Raw genomic sequence first — 17,972 nt, 5'->3', positions numbered from 1 at the left:
CCCGATGCAGGGCTCAATCCCAGGACCCTGGGATCATGACCTGAGCCGAAGGCAGACGCTTAACGACTGAGCCACCCAGGCGCCCCTAGTATTATTATTATTTTTAAGTTTATTTGTTTTTAATAATCTCTGTACTCAACGTGGGGCTCGAACTCACAACCCTGAGATCAAGAGTTGCCTGCTCTTCTGCCTGAGCCAGCCAGACGCCCCTGGAATCATATTATTATTACTAATAGGGTGAGCTCTGAGGAAGTATGCTCACGCTCACGGACTGCAAATGTTTGGAATTCTGCTGCTTTTATTGGAACTGAACTTGTCTGGTGACAGAGTTTTTTGATGAGATTGAGCAGAAACTGGGGATTTAACTTGATAGAACAAACATGGTCTATGTCAGAGAGCTAAATAAAGATTTTGAAACTACCTGGGTTTTTTTCCTTTCCTTTTGGAAACTCAGAAGTTTTTCTGATACTCTTCCACTGCCATTCAAAACAAAAGTTGTGAATTCCACCTTAATAAGTCTGTTGACTTATGTCTTAACATGACTTGAATCAGTAAGCATCTCACTTTTTCCCATTTGTATAATTTTAGGAGAAGTCTTCATGTACGTTGAGCTAAGAGTTGGTGTTCAAGAGTCTAGAAAAACATGTTTTTTCTGGCTAGCACTGATGTTAGCTCCTGGCATTTTACCGTCACCTCTGACTTCCATCGTGCAAAAAATTAATTTTGTATTAAGTCTGTAGAAGTAGCTTGGGTATTAGTGTTGAAGATTTTAAAGAGGATACCATGATCTGATTGTTTTCCAAAATAATTATAAAAGTAACAATGACAGCCCACACTGCAGCCTGCTGACTCTGTGCCAGGCGCTGTCCTAAAGGGGTGCGATTAATTAGGATGTTTAATGCCCCTGAGTATCCGATGAGGAGGGTTATGTTATTGCTTCAACTTCTAGGTGAGCAGACTGAGGGAGAGTCAGCTCGAGTCACTTGCTCAAGGTCACGCAGGGTCACGCAGGGTCACGCAGGGTCACGCAACCAGTAATCGGCAAAGCCACGGTTTGAACCGGGTGCCTTCACTGTGGAGTCTGTGCTTTTAGCTACTGGGAAGTGAAACGGCTTTCTGTGGTCTTGGAGAGTAAACATTACTGGAACCTTCTGCATTTCCTAAAACTTGAATCCTGAGAGAAATGATCTCTTGTCACATGAGGTGGTAAATCAAGTGTTCTTTATTCTCTTTTCTCTTCTAGATTTGCAGATAATGGAATAGGACTGACCTTTGCCAGGTTTGTAGTCACTTTAAAAATACTTCCTTGATTATTTTAAAGCTGTAAGGTACAATAGCCTGGGTTTTTTGTTTTTGTTTGATCAGACATAGGAATGTTATATCATTATATTAGCATTAAAAAAAAAAAACAAAACAGCACCCACTTCCTGATACCACTAGAGGGCCAAAAATACATTTTTCTTAATTGAATTCGTACCAAAGTTGGAGGTTAATATAGCTGGAATTACATAGAAAGGCAGGTCCGTCAAATTTTTTGCTTAGACAAAAACACTTGAGGGACCCCTGGGTGGCTCAGTCGGTTGAGTGTCTGCCTTTGGCTCAGGTCATGATCCCGGCGTCCTGGGATCGAGCCCTGCGTCGGGCTCCCTGCTCAGTGGGGACACTGCTTCTCCCTCTGCCTCTGCCACTCCCCCTGCTTGTGCTCTCTCTCTCTCTCTCATAAATAAATAAATAAAATCTTAAAAAAAAAAAAGAAGAATACACTTGAGAGGAAGAATAACAGTTGGGAACATACTAAGTAACTTCTTTCCTAGAAGCTGGTCTAACTTCGCAGTGATCTTTCAGACCTGAACTTGTCATGTGACATCTTTGTCTCCGGAGAACTGTTATTTGGGCTGTTGTCGTAAACGTGCTTGCCCTCGAAACTGTTACTTTCTGGGCAAGTTCATTCTCCCGGTTGCAGTGCTGTTGCTTGGGACTAATCCATTGTTGCTGCTGAATGCAGTTTCGTTTGTTTACTCCGCAAACCACGTATTGATTTCTATGAGGTATGTTCACAGTTTAGAAGGACTTTCTGATGACTTGATAATAATGTATTCGAAGAAGCTCCTGGCTGTTTTGAAAACTTTCAGCTTTTCCAGCTGTAGCTTGCCTTTTTTTTTTTTTTTTTTTTTAAGATTTTATTTATTTATTTGTCAGAGAGAGAGAGCGCAAGCAGGGGGAACAGCAGAGGGAGAGGGAGAAGCATGGTCCCCACTGAGCAGGGAGCCCGATGCAGGACTCGATCCCAGGACCCTAGGATCATGACCCGAGCCGAAGGCAGACGCCCAACCGACTGAGCCACCCAGGGGTCCCCAGCTATCGCTTGCCTTTATCTGAGGGTCAATTTAAATCTCCCGGAGAGGGGAGGGTAATGGTTATACTCGTTTTCACAGCGATGGAAGCTTCCCAAGTGATGAAGGCTCCAGCCAAGAGGTGTCCGAATCTCTCTTTGTTGGGGAGAGCAGGAATTACGGCTTCCAGGGTGGTCAGAACAAGTATGTGGGTACTGGAGGAATAGACCAGAAGCCCCGGACCCTGCCTCGGAACAGGTAAGCATTGCTTAGCAGCAGACTGTTACATTTGAACAGTAAATGAAAACCTAACCCTTTACGGAAGATTCTGTAGTAATCCTGGGTGGACTGGTTCCCACTGTGACACTTTTCCCACCTTATCTAATTACCACTATTATTATTTTTGGTATCATTGCTATTACCGTTGTGTATGTTATCTTCTGGAATTCTGGAGCATGAACAATCAAACGCTTTATAGATTTCATTATCAATTGTTTAACGAAGGAAGCAACCTCGTTTTTCATTTCTTGCGTGAGGCCTTATATAAGCTGCCGCTTTTTTTGTTTTCTTCTTTCTTGAGCCACAGAAAGTTGGCCAAATTGTAAACTATGACATGAGGTCACTTTTGCCTCAATTTGTGAGGTTGGCTTGCAGAAATAGCCACCGGAAAAAGGAAATAACCTATTGAAACGAGTCCTAGAAAATAAGAGTGGTAGAAGCCGAAGCTGCCTCAAACCCTAACCCCGGCCATATAATTACCAGTGTTTCAGTTGTACGGAGGAGACTACTGGCATATTTTCTGTCAAAATAATCACAGAGTCATTAAAATAGTACTTACCCCCAGAAAGATTGTTCAGAGCTTTTAGGGAACTGTTAACTAAGTAATCCATACCTTAGTTCTGAGACGAAGTTTGGAATTGTCCTCATTTTCCTTGTGAGAAAGACAACTCATGTTCTATTTTTTTTTAATTTTTTTATTGTTATGTTAATCCCCATACATTACATCATTAGTTTTAGATATAGTGTTCCATGATTCATTGTTTGTGCATAACACCCAGTGCTCCATGCAGAACGTGCCCTCCTCAATACCCATCACCAGGCTAACCCATCCTCCCACCCCCCTCCCCTCTAGAACCCTCAGTTTGTTTTTTAGAGTCCATCGTCTCTCATGGTTCGTCTCCCCCTCCGATTTCCCCCCCTTCATTCTTCCCCTCCTGCTACATTCTTCTTCTTCTTTTTTTCTTTCTTAACATATATTGCATTATTTGTTTCAGAGGTACGGATCTGAGATTCAACAGTCTTGCACAATTCACAGCGCTTACCAGAACACATACCCTCCCCAGTGTCCATCACCCAGTCACCCCATCCCTCCCACCCCACCCCCCACTCCAGCAACCCTCAGTTTGTTTCCTGACAACTCATGTTCTAAAGGTCTCACATTAGAGCTACTGCCAGAATCCATCAAGCAGCGATTCCCTTGAAGTTGTGCACCGTCTGTGGCTGTTGGGCCAGGACGGGTCGGGGGGGATGGGCCCAACGGGCTGCTAGCTTTGAGGGCCAAACAGGCTTTCCTAGCTTCTGGCCAAGAGTGAGTTTGGTCCCACTCCCCCTGTGCTTGTCATTGGGAAATCTTGAATGCCATTATAAGCTACGCTCTGTGTAGCACTGCTGTTGGCCAGACTATGTGGAAACCACTGGGACAGAAACTTCATGGATTTTTAATAGCTAACATTTATTAAACGCTGACAATGTGTCAGGCCCCGTCCTAAATACTTCATTCTTCGCTTAATCCTTGCAAAGCCCAATGAGGTAGGTACTGACATTGTCCTGCTTTACAAATGAGGAGCTTACTAAAAGCGGCTGAGGTGGGATTCAAATCCTGTGAGTTTGCCTTCAGTACGGTGCCTGTCACAGTTACGCTGTGGCTGTCTCTTCTGATGTGTAACGAAAAACGGCCTTGTTGGTTGGCAGATGGTGGGAGTTTGATGGTGGCCAGCTCCATTCTTTTATTTTACATTAGCCTGCAGTTTCTTTTTCTTTTCTCTTTTTATTTATTTATTTATTTATTTTTAAAGATTTTATTTATTTGACAGAGGGATACACAGTGAGAGAGGGAACACAAGCAGGGGGAGTGGGAGAGGGAGAAGCAGACTCCCCGCCGAGCAGGGAGCCCGATGCGGGACTCGATCCCAGGACCCCGGGATCATGACCTGAACCGAAGGCAGACGCTTAACGACTGAGCCACTCAGGCGCCCCTCTTTTTTTTTAATTGAAGTATAGTTGACTTACAGTATTATGTTTCAGGTGTGCAAAATCCTGACTCGACAATCATATACATTATGTGGCCTCCAGTTTTATTTCAAAATGCTTACTGCTTCTTTGTGAAGGAGGATTTTCCAAAACAAAGACTCCTCATTGGTCAATGGATCCAGTCTTTATTTTACTGGGTCTTGACGACTTTTTCTATGAGAGAGAACCATTTTGGGATCTATCCTTAGAAATATATCAAGATGCATAGATTTTTTAACCAGACTATTTCATTTCCTTGCTAGCATGTACGCTTTTACTGTAAAACACTGCCAAGTTGTAAACTAAAGTTGCTGTAGAAATCCTCGGCAGTGCCATTAAAGAATTTAACAGGGTAGGGCGCCTGGGTGGCTCAGTCGTTAAGCGTCTGCCTTCGGCTCAGGTCATGATCCCAGGGTCCTGGGATCGAGTCCCACATCGGGCTCCCTCCTCGAGGGGAAGCCTGCTTCTCCCTCTCCCACTCCCCCTGCTTGTGTTCCTGCTCTCGCTATCTCTGTCTCTGTCAAATAAATAAATAAAATCTTTAAAAAAAAAAAAAGAATTTAACAGGGTAGACACCTAAAGGATACAGAATATTACGGGTTTTTGTACCTTGATTATGATTAATGATATATGATTAGTCGGTTAAGGAGCTTGTGTTTGAACAGAAAGGAGGAAAATGAATAAACTGAATTTCTCATTCCAGCCAGCCCCTTTGACATAGTAAGCCTTGAGGATTTACACTTTTATACTTTTAAGTGTATCATTTCATCTTATTACTATCATTTAGTGGCTTGAAAGGAGGTTCTCTCTGTGAAAGCACAGATTTGTCTTTTGTTCTCCTGCCAGAGATTTTGGAATCAAAATGAAAGTGTATGCGTTCCCAAATAAAAGGTCTTAACTGGGTTGATTCAAGGCAGTAAAAGTCACGTCTTCAGAGGGGCCTCCATTCTGTCCCAAACAGCATGTCTCTCACCCCCAATCTGTCGTAGTACCATCTCTCACTGCCCCCACAGCACTTACTATCTGAAATTATCCGTTGTTGTTCTCTTTGCCTCTCCCACTGCAGTGTATGTTTCGTTTGAACAGGGATCTTATCTTGGTACCACTGGATCCTAGAATTGTGCTTAGTGTGTCCGGGAGATTCAATAGTGTTTATAAAACAAATGTGTGAGTGAAGTGCCGATACAGGGAGGGGCCCATGTGCATTAAACAAAATCTTGTATTTCAACAGGACGTTCCCCATTAGAGGCTTTCAGATTTATGACGGACCCATTCATCTAACCAGGTGTACTTTCAAAAAATACGTGCCCACCCCGGATAGGTACACCAGTGCTATTGGGTTCCTCGTGAAGAATCCCTGGCAGATAACTCCCAGGAATAACATCTCCCTCGTGAAGTTTGGTCCACATGTAAGTATGTCCTTACTGTACCCATGTGGTGACCGTGGCGGGGGCGGGGGCGGGGGGGGGGGCGGAGAATAGCTCATTCCCAAAGACAAAAACACAAAGTAACAAAGTAACTCAGTTGTACTGAGTCTTTACAACTGGCAGGAGAAGTAGATGCAAGAGAGACTCCTCATTCCATGCACACTGTCCTGTTGAGTTCAAGTTGAGAACAGAAGTCCTGTGTGACCTAAGGTATTTTTGACCTTCAAGTGATACCTCAGAAGGGACATTGGCTTAAAGTGATGACACGGGCATGGGTATGGGAGAGTTTCAGAGGAACAGCAGGACATAGCATTTGGGGAAGTTCTTTGTAATAATCTACGAAGAGAGCTGAGTTCTTTCTGGTATTTTACTTGTCTGGGGCTTATTCTTCTGGGGAACCAGAGGATAAAAGGATGGGAAAGAAGAGGAGTACGGGGCTGGTATAAGCCAGATACAGCTACAAACTGTTGGAAGGTTTTTATGAAGACTGCAAAGAAGACTGAGAAATAATTGTTAACAATGCAGTAGCCTAGAGAAATCGTTTTCTTAGTAGTTTCATCAGTGCCGTCTGGACCCTGAGCGCACAGGATAGTTGATTACGTACCTCACCCTCCGCCATCTTGCCTGTTCCAAGATGACTGTGGTACAGGGAGGTTGAGTCTCAGGCCTCCTTGCTCACCGCTCCCACGGGGGCTGCAACTGGGAAGTGGCTCGTAGTTCTCTCATTCATGTCCACAGGCAGACTCTGCCTCGTTTAAAATAGAACATGGGATAGTTTACCAGAGTCTGTATCTGGTTTTCCAGAATGGCTGAGGCATGAAACAGAAGCCCAGGTGCAGATTGGGGTGCCATCTTGGTTGACCGGTTCTCTTTTAGGTCCTGTGACTCCAGGGGAAAGAGGGAGGGCTACACTAGTGGATAGCTTCCCATATAAGTAAATAGGGCGGTCCTTGGAGCAGCTTTCCAGGGTAGAGGTTGGGCGTTCACTTACTGCCCACACAGACCTTTCCGTACGCGGAGTTCTAGTGACCCCTGATGCAGTTGTTCTGAAAAACAGTTCATCGGGTGTTAACATTGGCTGTGGGGTTCCCGAGTTCTAACATCCGTGCTGTTCGAGTGTAGTGGTCATCAGCCTGGGGGGGTCTGATGGTGCTAATGCCCTGGGAACAGTCTGTAAAGGGGATGGTTTGCCAATTTCGTTCTCTCCGAAAAGGTGGGAAATATGCCCTAAACGTCTCTTAGATTCAACCATAGAAGGTACAGGGAAATGAAAAAAAAAAGCCTACAACTAAGAATGGAGAGCCACTTGTCCCAAACATCACTGATTTTTCATTGAGTTGCCCATCATTTAGATGTTCAGCTGATTTTACAACATCCGAGGGTGATGAGTACATGAAAGCATTTTAGAGGTGTATCTGCAAGGCTTTGCATAACGTGAATAATTTACCACTAATAAGAAGCAGCTAAGGACTATAAAACGTGTCACCTGCAGCCTGCTTTGCAGCTGTGAACTATGTGTCTAACAAAAGCCTTAAATTAACTCTACCTGACATGGAAATTACTCTGCTGGGTTTGGTCGATGTTGAGGAGACAGTAACACTTTTCAGCAGATTCTGGTGCGTCCAGCGGTCCCCCAGCATACCAAGGCAACACTTGGACGGTGTTTCAGTTTGCAGCTATACTTGTTTTTTGGTGGTGGGATGGGTAGGGGGAGTCAAATGAACAAGCAACTAAAGCATTTGGAGTGAAATAAAATGATGAACTAGCTCAGAAGATAGAATTTATAATAGATTTTTATTTACTTGAGTTATAATTAGCAGGCAGGGAAATGCACACACCTTGAGTGTAAAGTTTATAATTTTTAACAAATATGCATGACTGCATATTTCCCCTTCCCACGACTGTTCTGAGTCTCTTACCAAGGTTAGTTTTGTCTGGAGAGCAGGTAATCGTTTTTAAATGGAAAAAAAGGAAAACACCAAATATGTTTTAAACATTTGCCACTTGGCTTCCACAATCCGCAAGGCTCTGTAACTTTTTTTTTTTTTTTTTTGCCCAACCATGTCATAAGTAATTGAACAGTTTGACTGACTGGGTGCCATTGTTGATGACCGTGAACTGTGACTCGCAAGTGCTCTAACCTTAAAGCGGTTGAAATAGATATGCTGTTGGATCCTTGCAGGGGATGCCAGCCAGGATGGTAGCAGCCTTCATGTTGTGAGGTCCTGTTTTTTCACTGCCGGCAGGTGTCTTTGAATGTCTTCTTTGGAAAGCCTGGCCCCTGGTTTGAAGATTGCGAGCTGGATGGTGATAAGAACTCCATATTCCACGACATTGATGGCTCTGTGACAGGATACAAGGATGCTTATGTGGGAAGAATTGACAACTACCTGATCCGCCACCCGAGCTGTGTGAACATTACCAAATGGAACGCGGTGGTCTGCAGCGGGAACTATGCCCAGGTAAGCCCTTGTGCATGACGATGCCTGGCTCCGAACCAGCTCCCAGCAGCATCGCTTCCACGAGCAGGGTTCTCCTGCTCTTCAGCGTGATTGATCCTTTCCAAAGCATGATTTTTCTTTAGGAAAAAAGGGAAAAAAAATTCATGAGGGATCATGGACTCCAAAGCATGATTTTTCTTTAGGAAAAAAGGGAAAAAAAATTCATGAGGGATCATGGACTCATACAATTTTATTTCAAGTTCTCTTGCTCCAAAGCAATTAAACAAGTGGAAACGTGGGTCCAAGAGTGGTAGGACAATTTGCCCTTGGTTAAATATGCTTGGGATATAGGTGGGGTGAGAACCCGTATTACCTAAGTCTTAGGCCAGGTTTTCTTGCCATGCTACCACAGTGCCCTCTGAGAGGGAGATTTATTCTTTGCTTTCAGGGTCATTATCTCTACTAAATTAGAGAATTAGGCAGAGGGATAAATATTGGAGGGAGTTTTCTGGCTTAATTTTAAAGGAGTATTAACTTCTTTGTTGTGGGATTTCTCATCCCCATAAGGAAAAAAAAATGTTATTCTTGCCTAAGTTCTGGAAAAGACAAGGAAAAAATGGAGAATTAACTAGAGTAGAGAAGAAAAGAATGTGGTTTGAAATGTAATTTCTTTTTTCCTTTCATCTTATTCTTAATCAGAATTGCCAGCAAACCTACGTTAACCTAAGATGCTGTAGAAATTCTAGAATTAAAATAAAACAAAACCAAAAAGCTTTTAGCTCTTTTTTGTAGCTACAGTTTTAGTTAAATTTCATGGGTGTGTGTCTGAAAGTGGTATGTGCTCACCAATGAAATAGAAAATTATTATAAATGTGCCCATCAACCCTTTGGATTTCAAATGTATTCGAGAATGTGAACCTAATCCTATCTTACAAAGCAGAGTAGTAATTCAATTTTTATTGGAGGACGAAGAAAGAAGTAAGTCATCTAATGCTTCCTGGGAGGTTCTGGGAATGGTAGGACCACAAGTCAGAAATCTTCTCCTGAGAATTTGAGTTTTGGGCTGGGAGCCCAGATCTGCAGCCATTTGTTACTTAGATAATGTATAAGACTATATGTTTTTAGGCAAAAGGTAGAAACAAAATAAGACTATATGTTTTTAGGCAAAAGGTAGAAGCACCTGGATCTCAAGATGCAATAATAATTGTTTGGCTTTTATAAATATATTTTAACTCTTCGCTAACTCAAGGGTTAAAGGGGCTCAGGAAGAAAGGTGGAAACATAAGGAGAATTAAAGTTACAGGGGTGCCTGGGTGGCTCAGTCGGTTGAGCGTCTGCCTTCGACTCAGATCATGATCCCAGGGTCCTGGGATCGAGTCCCACATCAGGCTCCCTGCTCAGTGGGAAGTCTGCTTCTCCCTCTCCCTCTGCTGCTCCCCGTTTTTGCTCTCTCCCCCCCTCAAATAAATAAATAAAATCTTAAAAAAAAAATAAAGTTACACGTGTCACTTCCTATCCTTTCTGGATTTGAAAGAAGGCAGGAGATTGATCTATCTCCTGTTGTCTATTACATATAACCTAATATATATAATCTGTTTTTTATATTACAACCTAGTTTTAAAGTTATATTATTTTAACTTATATTTTATATTATATATTTATATAATCTATATAATAAATATAGATTAAATATAAACATTTTTAAAAATAAGTATAATATGTATGTCTAGTAACTATAATTTAATATATAGTACATACTAAATATATTTAAATGAAGACAATTGGTAGTCTCAAAATATGTATTTCCTATCTTTATTTTAAATCTTTAAGGGGTGTCCATAAAGAAGAGTATTATTATTATTATTATTTTTTAAAGATTTTATTTATTTATTTGACAGAGACAGCGAGAGAGGGAACACAAGCAGGGGGAGTGGGAGAGGCAGAGAGAGAAGCAGGCTTCCCGCTGAACAGGGAGCCCGATGCGGGGCTCGATCCCAGGACCCTGGGATCATGACCTGAGCCGAAGGCAGATGCCCAACGACTGAGCCACCCAGGCGCCCCAAGAAGAGTGTTATTATATTGAAATAGTCAAACATGAATGAGACCTAAGGAGCTTTTCTGGCTCACGGGTTGTATACATGAGGAATCAATACAGACAAAACGTAGAAATGACAGGAAGAAAAAGAACTATTGTGGATTAAATGCCGTCTTCTGCAAATGTTTTAATCCTCCTGGAGAATTCTGTTACAGGATAATGATTTGTTTTAGGAAATTGTTCTGAGGTGTGTTCTTTGGAGGATGCATTTGGAGAAGGTTTCATTTTGGCACAGCGAGGGGCGCAAATGCCACTGGAATAAATTCAGAATTTTCAAATTTGTCTCTGTTTAATATATTTTTCCAGTTTTTGCAAAGTGCTTTATAGCTTTTTTTTTTTCTTTTTTTTTGAATGCATGAAAAATGACTTCTTGGGCTGAGGTAGGTCATGGAAAATTGAAAGCCAAAGCTCTAAGATATTTCAGTTTTCCATCTCTTGTTTTAGAGGAAAGGCTTTCAGATTTGACTGGAGGGTATCAGTTTTCATATTAATTTACAGATTTGTATGTGTGTTCTTCAGACTGAGGTATTTCTTTGACAAGCTATATAAGCCGCAAAGGTTTTATGTTCTGATGAATAAGCTGGCCTGTGGTAGTGGAAGAGATGATGAAGATCTTGGCTAGCAGAATGCTTGGTCTGTTTTTACCATTCCAGTTTAAGTCGGCTTCATTTTAAGTATAACTTAGGATGAAGTTGGCTACTACTCATTTAGTCTGGCTCAGATCACAGAACCTCTGTTCTGGAAGGAGAGACAATGAACTTTGTGCTGCAGATGTTTGTTTAGCTTATCTAAGCTTTCGTTCTCTCCTCTTTAATTCTTTTTTTAAAATAAATTTATTAAGTTTTTAATTTTTTAAAAAGATTTTTATTTATTTGAGAGAGAGAGCAGGAGCACAGAGGGGGAAGGGCAGAGGGAGAGGGAGAAGCAGACTCCCCGTTGAGCAGGGAGCCCCACGTGGTACTCGATCCCAGGACCCCGAGATCATGACCTGAGCCGAAGGCAGATGCTTAACCGACTGAGCCACCAGGCGCCCCTTGGGTTTTTAATTTTAATTCTAGTATAGTTAACATAAAGTGTTCGATTAGTTTTAGATGTATGATGTAGTGATTCAGCAATCTTACACATGACTCAGTGCTCATCACGATAAGTGTACTCTTGAATCCCCAGTTCCTATTTCACCCCCCGCCCCTCACCTCCCCTCCGGTAACCACCAGTGTGTTCTCTGTAGTTAAGAGTCTTCTCCCCTTTAATTCTTAATTGCTTTTTGAAGGTTTATGTGCAGACATGGAGCACTCAGAATCTGACTATGACCATCACGCGAGATGAGTATCCCTCCTACCCTATGGTGCTCCGGGGCATTAACCAGAAGGCTACCTTTCCTCAGTACCAGCCTGTGATCATGCTGGAAAAGGGCTACACCATCCACTGGAATGGACCGGCACCAAGGACTGCTTTTCTGTACCTCGTAAACTTCAACAAGTATGTCTGCATTACTGTTATTTCAAATAGTGGAGCAAGTCATAATTTCGTGGAGACAAATGATACCATATTGCTTTGGTAGCAAGTGAAGAATGCCGATTTCACGTACTTTGTTCTTCTTACATGTTTTTTGTTGATGGAATTAAGCAGTTTCACAGACTGAATCCTGTCATTTAAAAAACATTTCTTTTTTTTTTTTAAAGATTTATTTATTTATTTATTTATTTGACAGATAGATAGAGAGCACAGGTAGGCAGAGAGGCAGGCAGAGGGAGAGGGAGAAGCAGACTCTCCACTGAGCAGGGAGCCCGACGCGGGGCTCGATCCCAGGACCCTGGAATCATGACCTGAGCCGAAGGCAGCCGCTTAACCGACTGAGCCACCCAGGCGTCCCTAAAAAACATTTCTTTTTGTCTGTGGTCGAAGTATTGTGTGCAGAAAGCCACTTAACAAGAGCCTTTACTATAGTCTGTCGAGGGCTTTAATTCCCCATAGCTGGGATGGGAAGAAGTTTTATCTGGCATTCCAACTGAGCACTTGGTTATCTAGAAAATGAAAAAATTTTCGAGGCCCAGTTTAGACCTGACAGAAGAGAGCGGCGTGATTGTTAAGTAATGTCAGCTACAGGCAAGAGGGAGAAGAATCAGGGTGTGAATGCCAGGCACTTACCACGCCTGCTGGAAAGCATCTTTCTGTCCCTTCTTGATTTCAGTTGTCTGTCCTAATAATACTACTTTCAATCAAAGGCTCTATTTTTACATTAATTTATTCAAGTGTTTTCTGTGTGCCTGCTGATCTAAAGATGAACGAGAAAAGGACTTGTTTTTCGGGAGCGCCTATTACCCAGGTAGAAAAAATTTTAAGTACATTGACAAACCAGTGCTATTTTTAGTGGAAAAAGGATAGAGCAATAATGCTGCCTCCGGGGCCTGGGCCAGGCTGCACGGATGAAGTGATACTAAGGGACCAGTCTTGTTGGAAAAGCAATACCATTGAGAAAGGGCTGGTTCTGCTCAGGGACGGATGGATTCAGTGTGATGGGAGCATGGGGTGCATCAGGGGAAGTGACAGATGATGCTGGAAAGGAGGAATGGGACAATTTCGAAAGGCCATGGTAACCAGTCTAGTTGGGTGTGATGGTGAACGCTGGGGACTCCATGAGACTGCTCAGATAGGTATTGGAAAAATTGAAACGGCCTATTCCCCTGGCTGGTCCTAATGCTCTGACTTGTCACAGCTCTCTTAAAACACCCACTTGAAATGAACAGAGGTGGGCCTAGAACATGTAGAAATTCAGCTCTACGTAGGTCACTTCCAAGGAGCTGTGAATATCAGTGGTTGCCCTTCTGCGATGTTAGGGCCCCAGCACCTGCTCTAAACCGGACCATGACTGTTTTCCTCTAACATTAACTGCTATTTCTCTGTGCCTTTGCTGGAGAATCGCCACCCTACCTACTGAGTCAACCAAGGCAAAAATCCCAGGACTCATCACTGACTCTTCTTCTCCTTCATCCCATCCCATCAGCGACCAAAGCCTGTTGGTCCTGTCTCCTTAACGGTGTTCAAGTCTCTCCACTTCTTTCCACCCCTACTGCTTGTGGCTGAGTTCAGACCGTTATCATCTCTCTCCTGGATCCTACGTGATCTCCCCACCTCCAATCCTTAGTTCACATTGTGTCCAGGATGAGGTTTCCAAAAGCCAGTCCAATATGACCAGTCCCAGGAATGAGCCGCAGAGAAGGCAGTGAAAGAAACAGTGATGGTCAGAGAGGACCGAGGAGAAATGTCAGAGTGATCAGTAATTCAGAGACTTCTATCCGGCGGGGTATGAATTTGAGGCGAGAGATTACAACCAAATGGTATACAGGGTTCTGTAAAGATCACACGTAACTTTTGGAAAAGTACTGAGTGAATAAAAATCTTTTAAAGTGAAACGAGGCTGAACCCAGAAGTTTCAAAAATCCGCATGGGCTTTGGAAGTTCAGTCAGATTTTCCTGGCTTAAGTAGCTGAAAGTTTATAAAAATTACATCATGGTCAGAGGCAAGAGGAAGAGAAGGACAGTTTTCCCCCCCAAATTTAATGTGATTATGGAGAGGTCATAGATCCTGTCACAGTGCCATTTCTACAAATAACACTTTAAAAACAGTAAGAGCTGTGCTTATTCATTAAATAAAATAAGGAGAATAGAGAAAAACAAAGAAAATGGAAATAACCTATAATTCTTCTAATCAGAGTGAGGCATTAGAAACGTATTATTCTCCTGTCTCTCTCCACCCTTATGTGTTTTCGGAGCATATAGATATACCAAAATTTACTTGACTACTCTCTTCCTCCGTGAGCACATACCTTGTTTTACTTCTGCCAGCCCCTCTACACCCCCTTTTTGCTATTATAAATGATACTGTGTAAAGCATCTTTCCTGGTCTTTGTTACTAGTTATTCTTTAGTGGGATTACTGGTAAAATCTGCATGAATAATTTTAAGGCCTTGTTACCTGTTGTTTAAATATTCTTTGGAAGAGTGGTGGTAAGTGTAGAACCTTGTGAATGTACTTAATGCCACTGAACCGTGGAGTTAAAAGTGGATAAAAAGATAAATTTTTGGTTATGGATATTTTACCACAACTTAGAAAATGCCTTCAATCAGCAAATGATTAAAAAAGGGGAAATATTTTTAATGGTTTCCAGAAAGTGTTGATTTTGTATCTAAAGACAGGATATTACGTAAGAAAAAAAAAAACCACAGCAATTTGGTAATATGCATCGAAAGCTTTAAAAATACATATGTCTTGGGGCACCTGGGTGGCTCAGTTGATTAAGCATCTGCCTTCGGCTCAGGTCATGATCCTGGGGTCCTGATATCGAGCCCCACATCAGGCTTCCTGCTCGGCGGAGAGCCTGCTTCTCCCTCTCCCTCTGCCTGCCGCTCTGCCTACTTGTGCTCTCTCTCTCTCTCTCTCTCTCTCTGTTAAATAAATAAATAAATAAAATACATATGCCTTTATATCCAGCAGTTTTACCACTAAGTTTTTATCCTAATGCAATCATAAAGGAAAAAAATACATTTATGAACAAAAAAATTCTTTGGAGGGGCACCTGGCTGGCTCAGTCTGTGGAGCGTGTGACTCCTCATCTCAGGGTTGTGAGTTTGAGTCCCCCATTGGGTGTAGAGATTACTTAAAAAAAAAAAAAGTAAGTAAAATTAAAAAAAATTCTTTGGAAAGATTTTACCAGCGTACACTCCACTCCCGCTGTCAGGCTGTTAGTGTTTCTTCCATTTTCATACATCCCATTCCCAGTCATCTCACTTAATTTTATTATTCTCTTGCAGTGTCTAAGTACATTTTATCCAACTTCTATTCACATTCTCTTAAGTCCTGTTGAGACCAAGACATTTTTGTAAGCGAGACAATTGTCGTAAATATATTGGTAAGAGAAGTTTGGGGAACGTACAGAGGCAGGCGATTTGCTAGTATGTCGTGGTACAGAACTTCCATTGTTAGTGGCTCAATCAATACGCATCAGAAATTTAAGGAGGAGAGAAATCGTGGCTGAAATTTACATATGCTGTAGTACTCAAGATACATAGGCTCAAGTGTGAATTCATTGTTTTATTGTCTCTCCTTTACAGGAATGACTGGATTCGACTTGGCCTCTGCTATCCATCAAACACAAGTTTTCAGGTTACCTTTGGCTTTTTACAGCGCCATAATGGCTCGTTATCCAAAATGGAAGAATATGAGCCTGTGCATTCACTGGAAGAATTGCAGAGGAAGCAGTCTGAGAGGAAATTCTATTTTGACTCCAGCACGGGGTAATTGGGTGCAACCAGTGAATGAGAATTATTGCTATTTTTCTTTAATGGTGAAATTACTAGTTCTTCAGCCTAACTAAGAATAGGTTGTGATGGGACGGCTGTTTAGGAAAGCAGCTGATGTGGGTAATTCTCTGCTCATCACTATTAGAGGTTTAGAGAAGTAGAAGGACTCGTAATTATAGTTGGCGGCAGGAATCAAATGAAGATGTTTGCATATACCTATTAAGGCAATTGGGAAAGAGAAATTACCCTTGTCAATGAAGAACCAGTAGGCCCAATTGAAAATTAAAATAATTTTTTTTTTCTATGACAGCCCTTAAGATGATTATTTACATGGGAAAGAATTCATATTTCAGAAAAGCTCATTTTTTTCTTCCTTTAAGGTGATCTCTGAAGCTGACCTTGAGTTTAAAAAAACAACCAAACCAAACCACTGTATAACCATGGCGTATTTGCTTTCAACTTTCTCTAGGCTGCGTCTTTCCACTTTTTAATTCTAATCCTGTTCACCCGGGGTCCTGTTGGCTTTGTCTGCCTTTATCCAGTTACAGTCTCTCAGCCTTTGGGCTATGGTAGGCTTGATCTCCTGTACTCTTCCAGCAAGTAGCATGCTCCTTCAGTATCCATTCCTTAAGCTGACATTCCTATCACATGCCATTGTCTAGGTACTGTAAAGATACTCATGTGAATAAGACCCATTTTTCACAGTCCACTGAAGGACATGGGCCCGTAAAGCAAGTCATTAGCGAGCTAGAGGTTTAAATGCTGTAATTCCTATAGTGCGATATTCATTGTGCCTTCTGAGGTCACCCAGAAGCCCAGCATAGGATGACCAGTGACATCCCAAGAGGGTGACACTGGGGCTAACTCCTGAGGAATGAGTAGGAGGAGATGGAAAAAGAGAGGGGTCAGGTGTCCCCAGGAGCAGTGCGGATAGGTGCATGGAGGCATGGAAGAACGCAGCATGGCATGTTTGGGGGAAAGATGAAAGTTCAGAATGGGGAGAAGGGGCATGAGGTTGGGGTTCAGTTAAGTGTCTTGTTAGTTTTTTGAAGAAGATGTAGCTCATTTGCCCTCCAGGGCCCCTCCAGCAGCCTGTGTGATGAGCTTAAGTCTTTTCTTACCATAATTGTCGCTGATTTTCAGTAAGACTTAAAACAACCTATTTGGACATTTATTCTACAGATGACAGAACTTCCACATTCCCTGTTGATTTTCCACAAAAATAAATGGAGCACCCCAATTTGTGAGGATGGTCTAGGGATCACAAATGAATGATTAGCTGGGAAATATTTTTCTCCATTCCAACATTTTTAGAATCCCTCAGCCTTCGAGGTTCTAATTCTTTTTTAATTCTATTCATTTTGATGACTTTTAATTAGGCCCCTTTCATTCCTTATGTATATATGTTAAAAGTACTGATGTTAGGACAATGGCTGGTTTTTACCTCATAACTGCAACTTTTCATTGTTCACTGACTTCATATTAAAATATGAATTCATGATCTCCAGTAATCAATCACATTTGATCAAATGCTTTATAGTCTTGACTTCCTTTGGTTCAGAAAGACTAGGTTTGCTGACAGACGTTGGACTGTTGCCTGGAAGTTACTTTTCCATTCATCTTGGCAGCAGGAGGATAATTCCGAGTGGGCGGGTCTGTTCCTTTCCCTTGATTTTGGCCGAAGTACAGACAGAAGGACCTCAGGCCCATCTGCTCTTAGTAATCATCACAGGAATTGATGGGAGACCATATCTTGGCCTTAGCCAAGCAAGTCACAGTTGCTATTTTTATTTATTTCAAATTTATGCCTTAAACCAAAATGATTTATAAACCAAAAGAAGAAAAAAACAAAAAACCACCACACTAAGTTATGAAATCCTAAACTCAACACAAGTCTAAAATTTTCCAAGGAAGTTTTGAACCAAACCAAAGTCCGTCCTCCCAAATTACCTATTGAACTATTTCACTCCAGAAATTAACTTTGATATGTTCCAGAATGACTGAATCGGGTCATCAAAATATTTTCTGAAAGTAGTGTTGCATTTGACTTAGGGCCCTAGGAGGATAGAAAGGAAGGAGAAACGACT

At 42.0% G+C, this 17,972-nt stretch overlaps 1 protein-coding gene across 6 annotated transcripts in view; it reads left to right on the top strand.

Annotated features, from left to right (window-relative positions):
• CEMIP2 (cell migration inducing hyaluronidase 2) overlaps positions 1 to 17,972 on the top strand; it is an 82,749-nt gene that overhangs the window by 48,944 nt on the left and 15,833 nt on the right. For 5 of the 6 annotated variants that reach the window (XM_032427472.1, XM_032427471.1, XM_032427473.1 and 2 more), the window contains 6 exons: positions 1,244 to 1,279; positions 2,436 to 2,591; positions 5,854 to 6,031; positions 8,296 to 8,511; positions 11,856 to 12,064; positions 15,697 to 15,879. In XM_032427472.1, coding sequence (XP_032283363.1) covers positions 1,244 to 1,279; positions 2,436 to 2,591; positions 5,854 to 6,031; positions 8,296 to 8,511; positions 11,856 to 12,064; positions 15,697 to 15,879 — 978 coding nt within the window. Of the gene's footprint in view, positions 1 to 1,243; positions 1,280 to 2,435; positions 2,592 to 5,853; positions 6,032 to 8,295; positions 8,512 to 11,855; positions 12,065 to 15,696; positions 15,880 to 16,354; positions 16,455 to 17,972 lie in introns of all 6 variants that reach the window. The other variant, XR_004302159.1, reaches the window with a different exon arrangement.

This window comes from Phoca vitulina, unplaced genomic scaffold (genome assembly GCF_004348235.1).
Source record: "Phoca vitulina isolate PV1807 unplaced genomic scaffold, GSC_HSeal_1.0 scaffold37, whole genome shotgun sequence".
Taxonomy (NCBI): Eukaryota; Metazoa; Chordata; class Mammalia; order Carnivora; family Phocidae; genus Phoca; species Phoca vitulina.
Note: the sequence above shows the minus strand (reverse complement) of the source record. Positions and strands in the feature narration are given on the sequence as shown.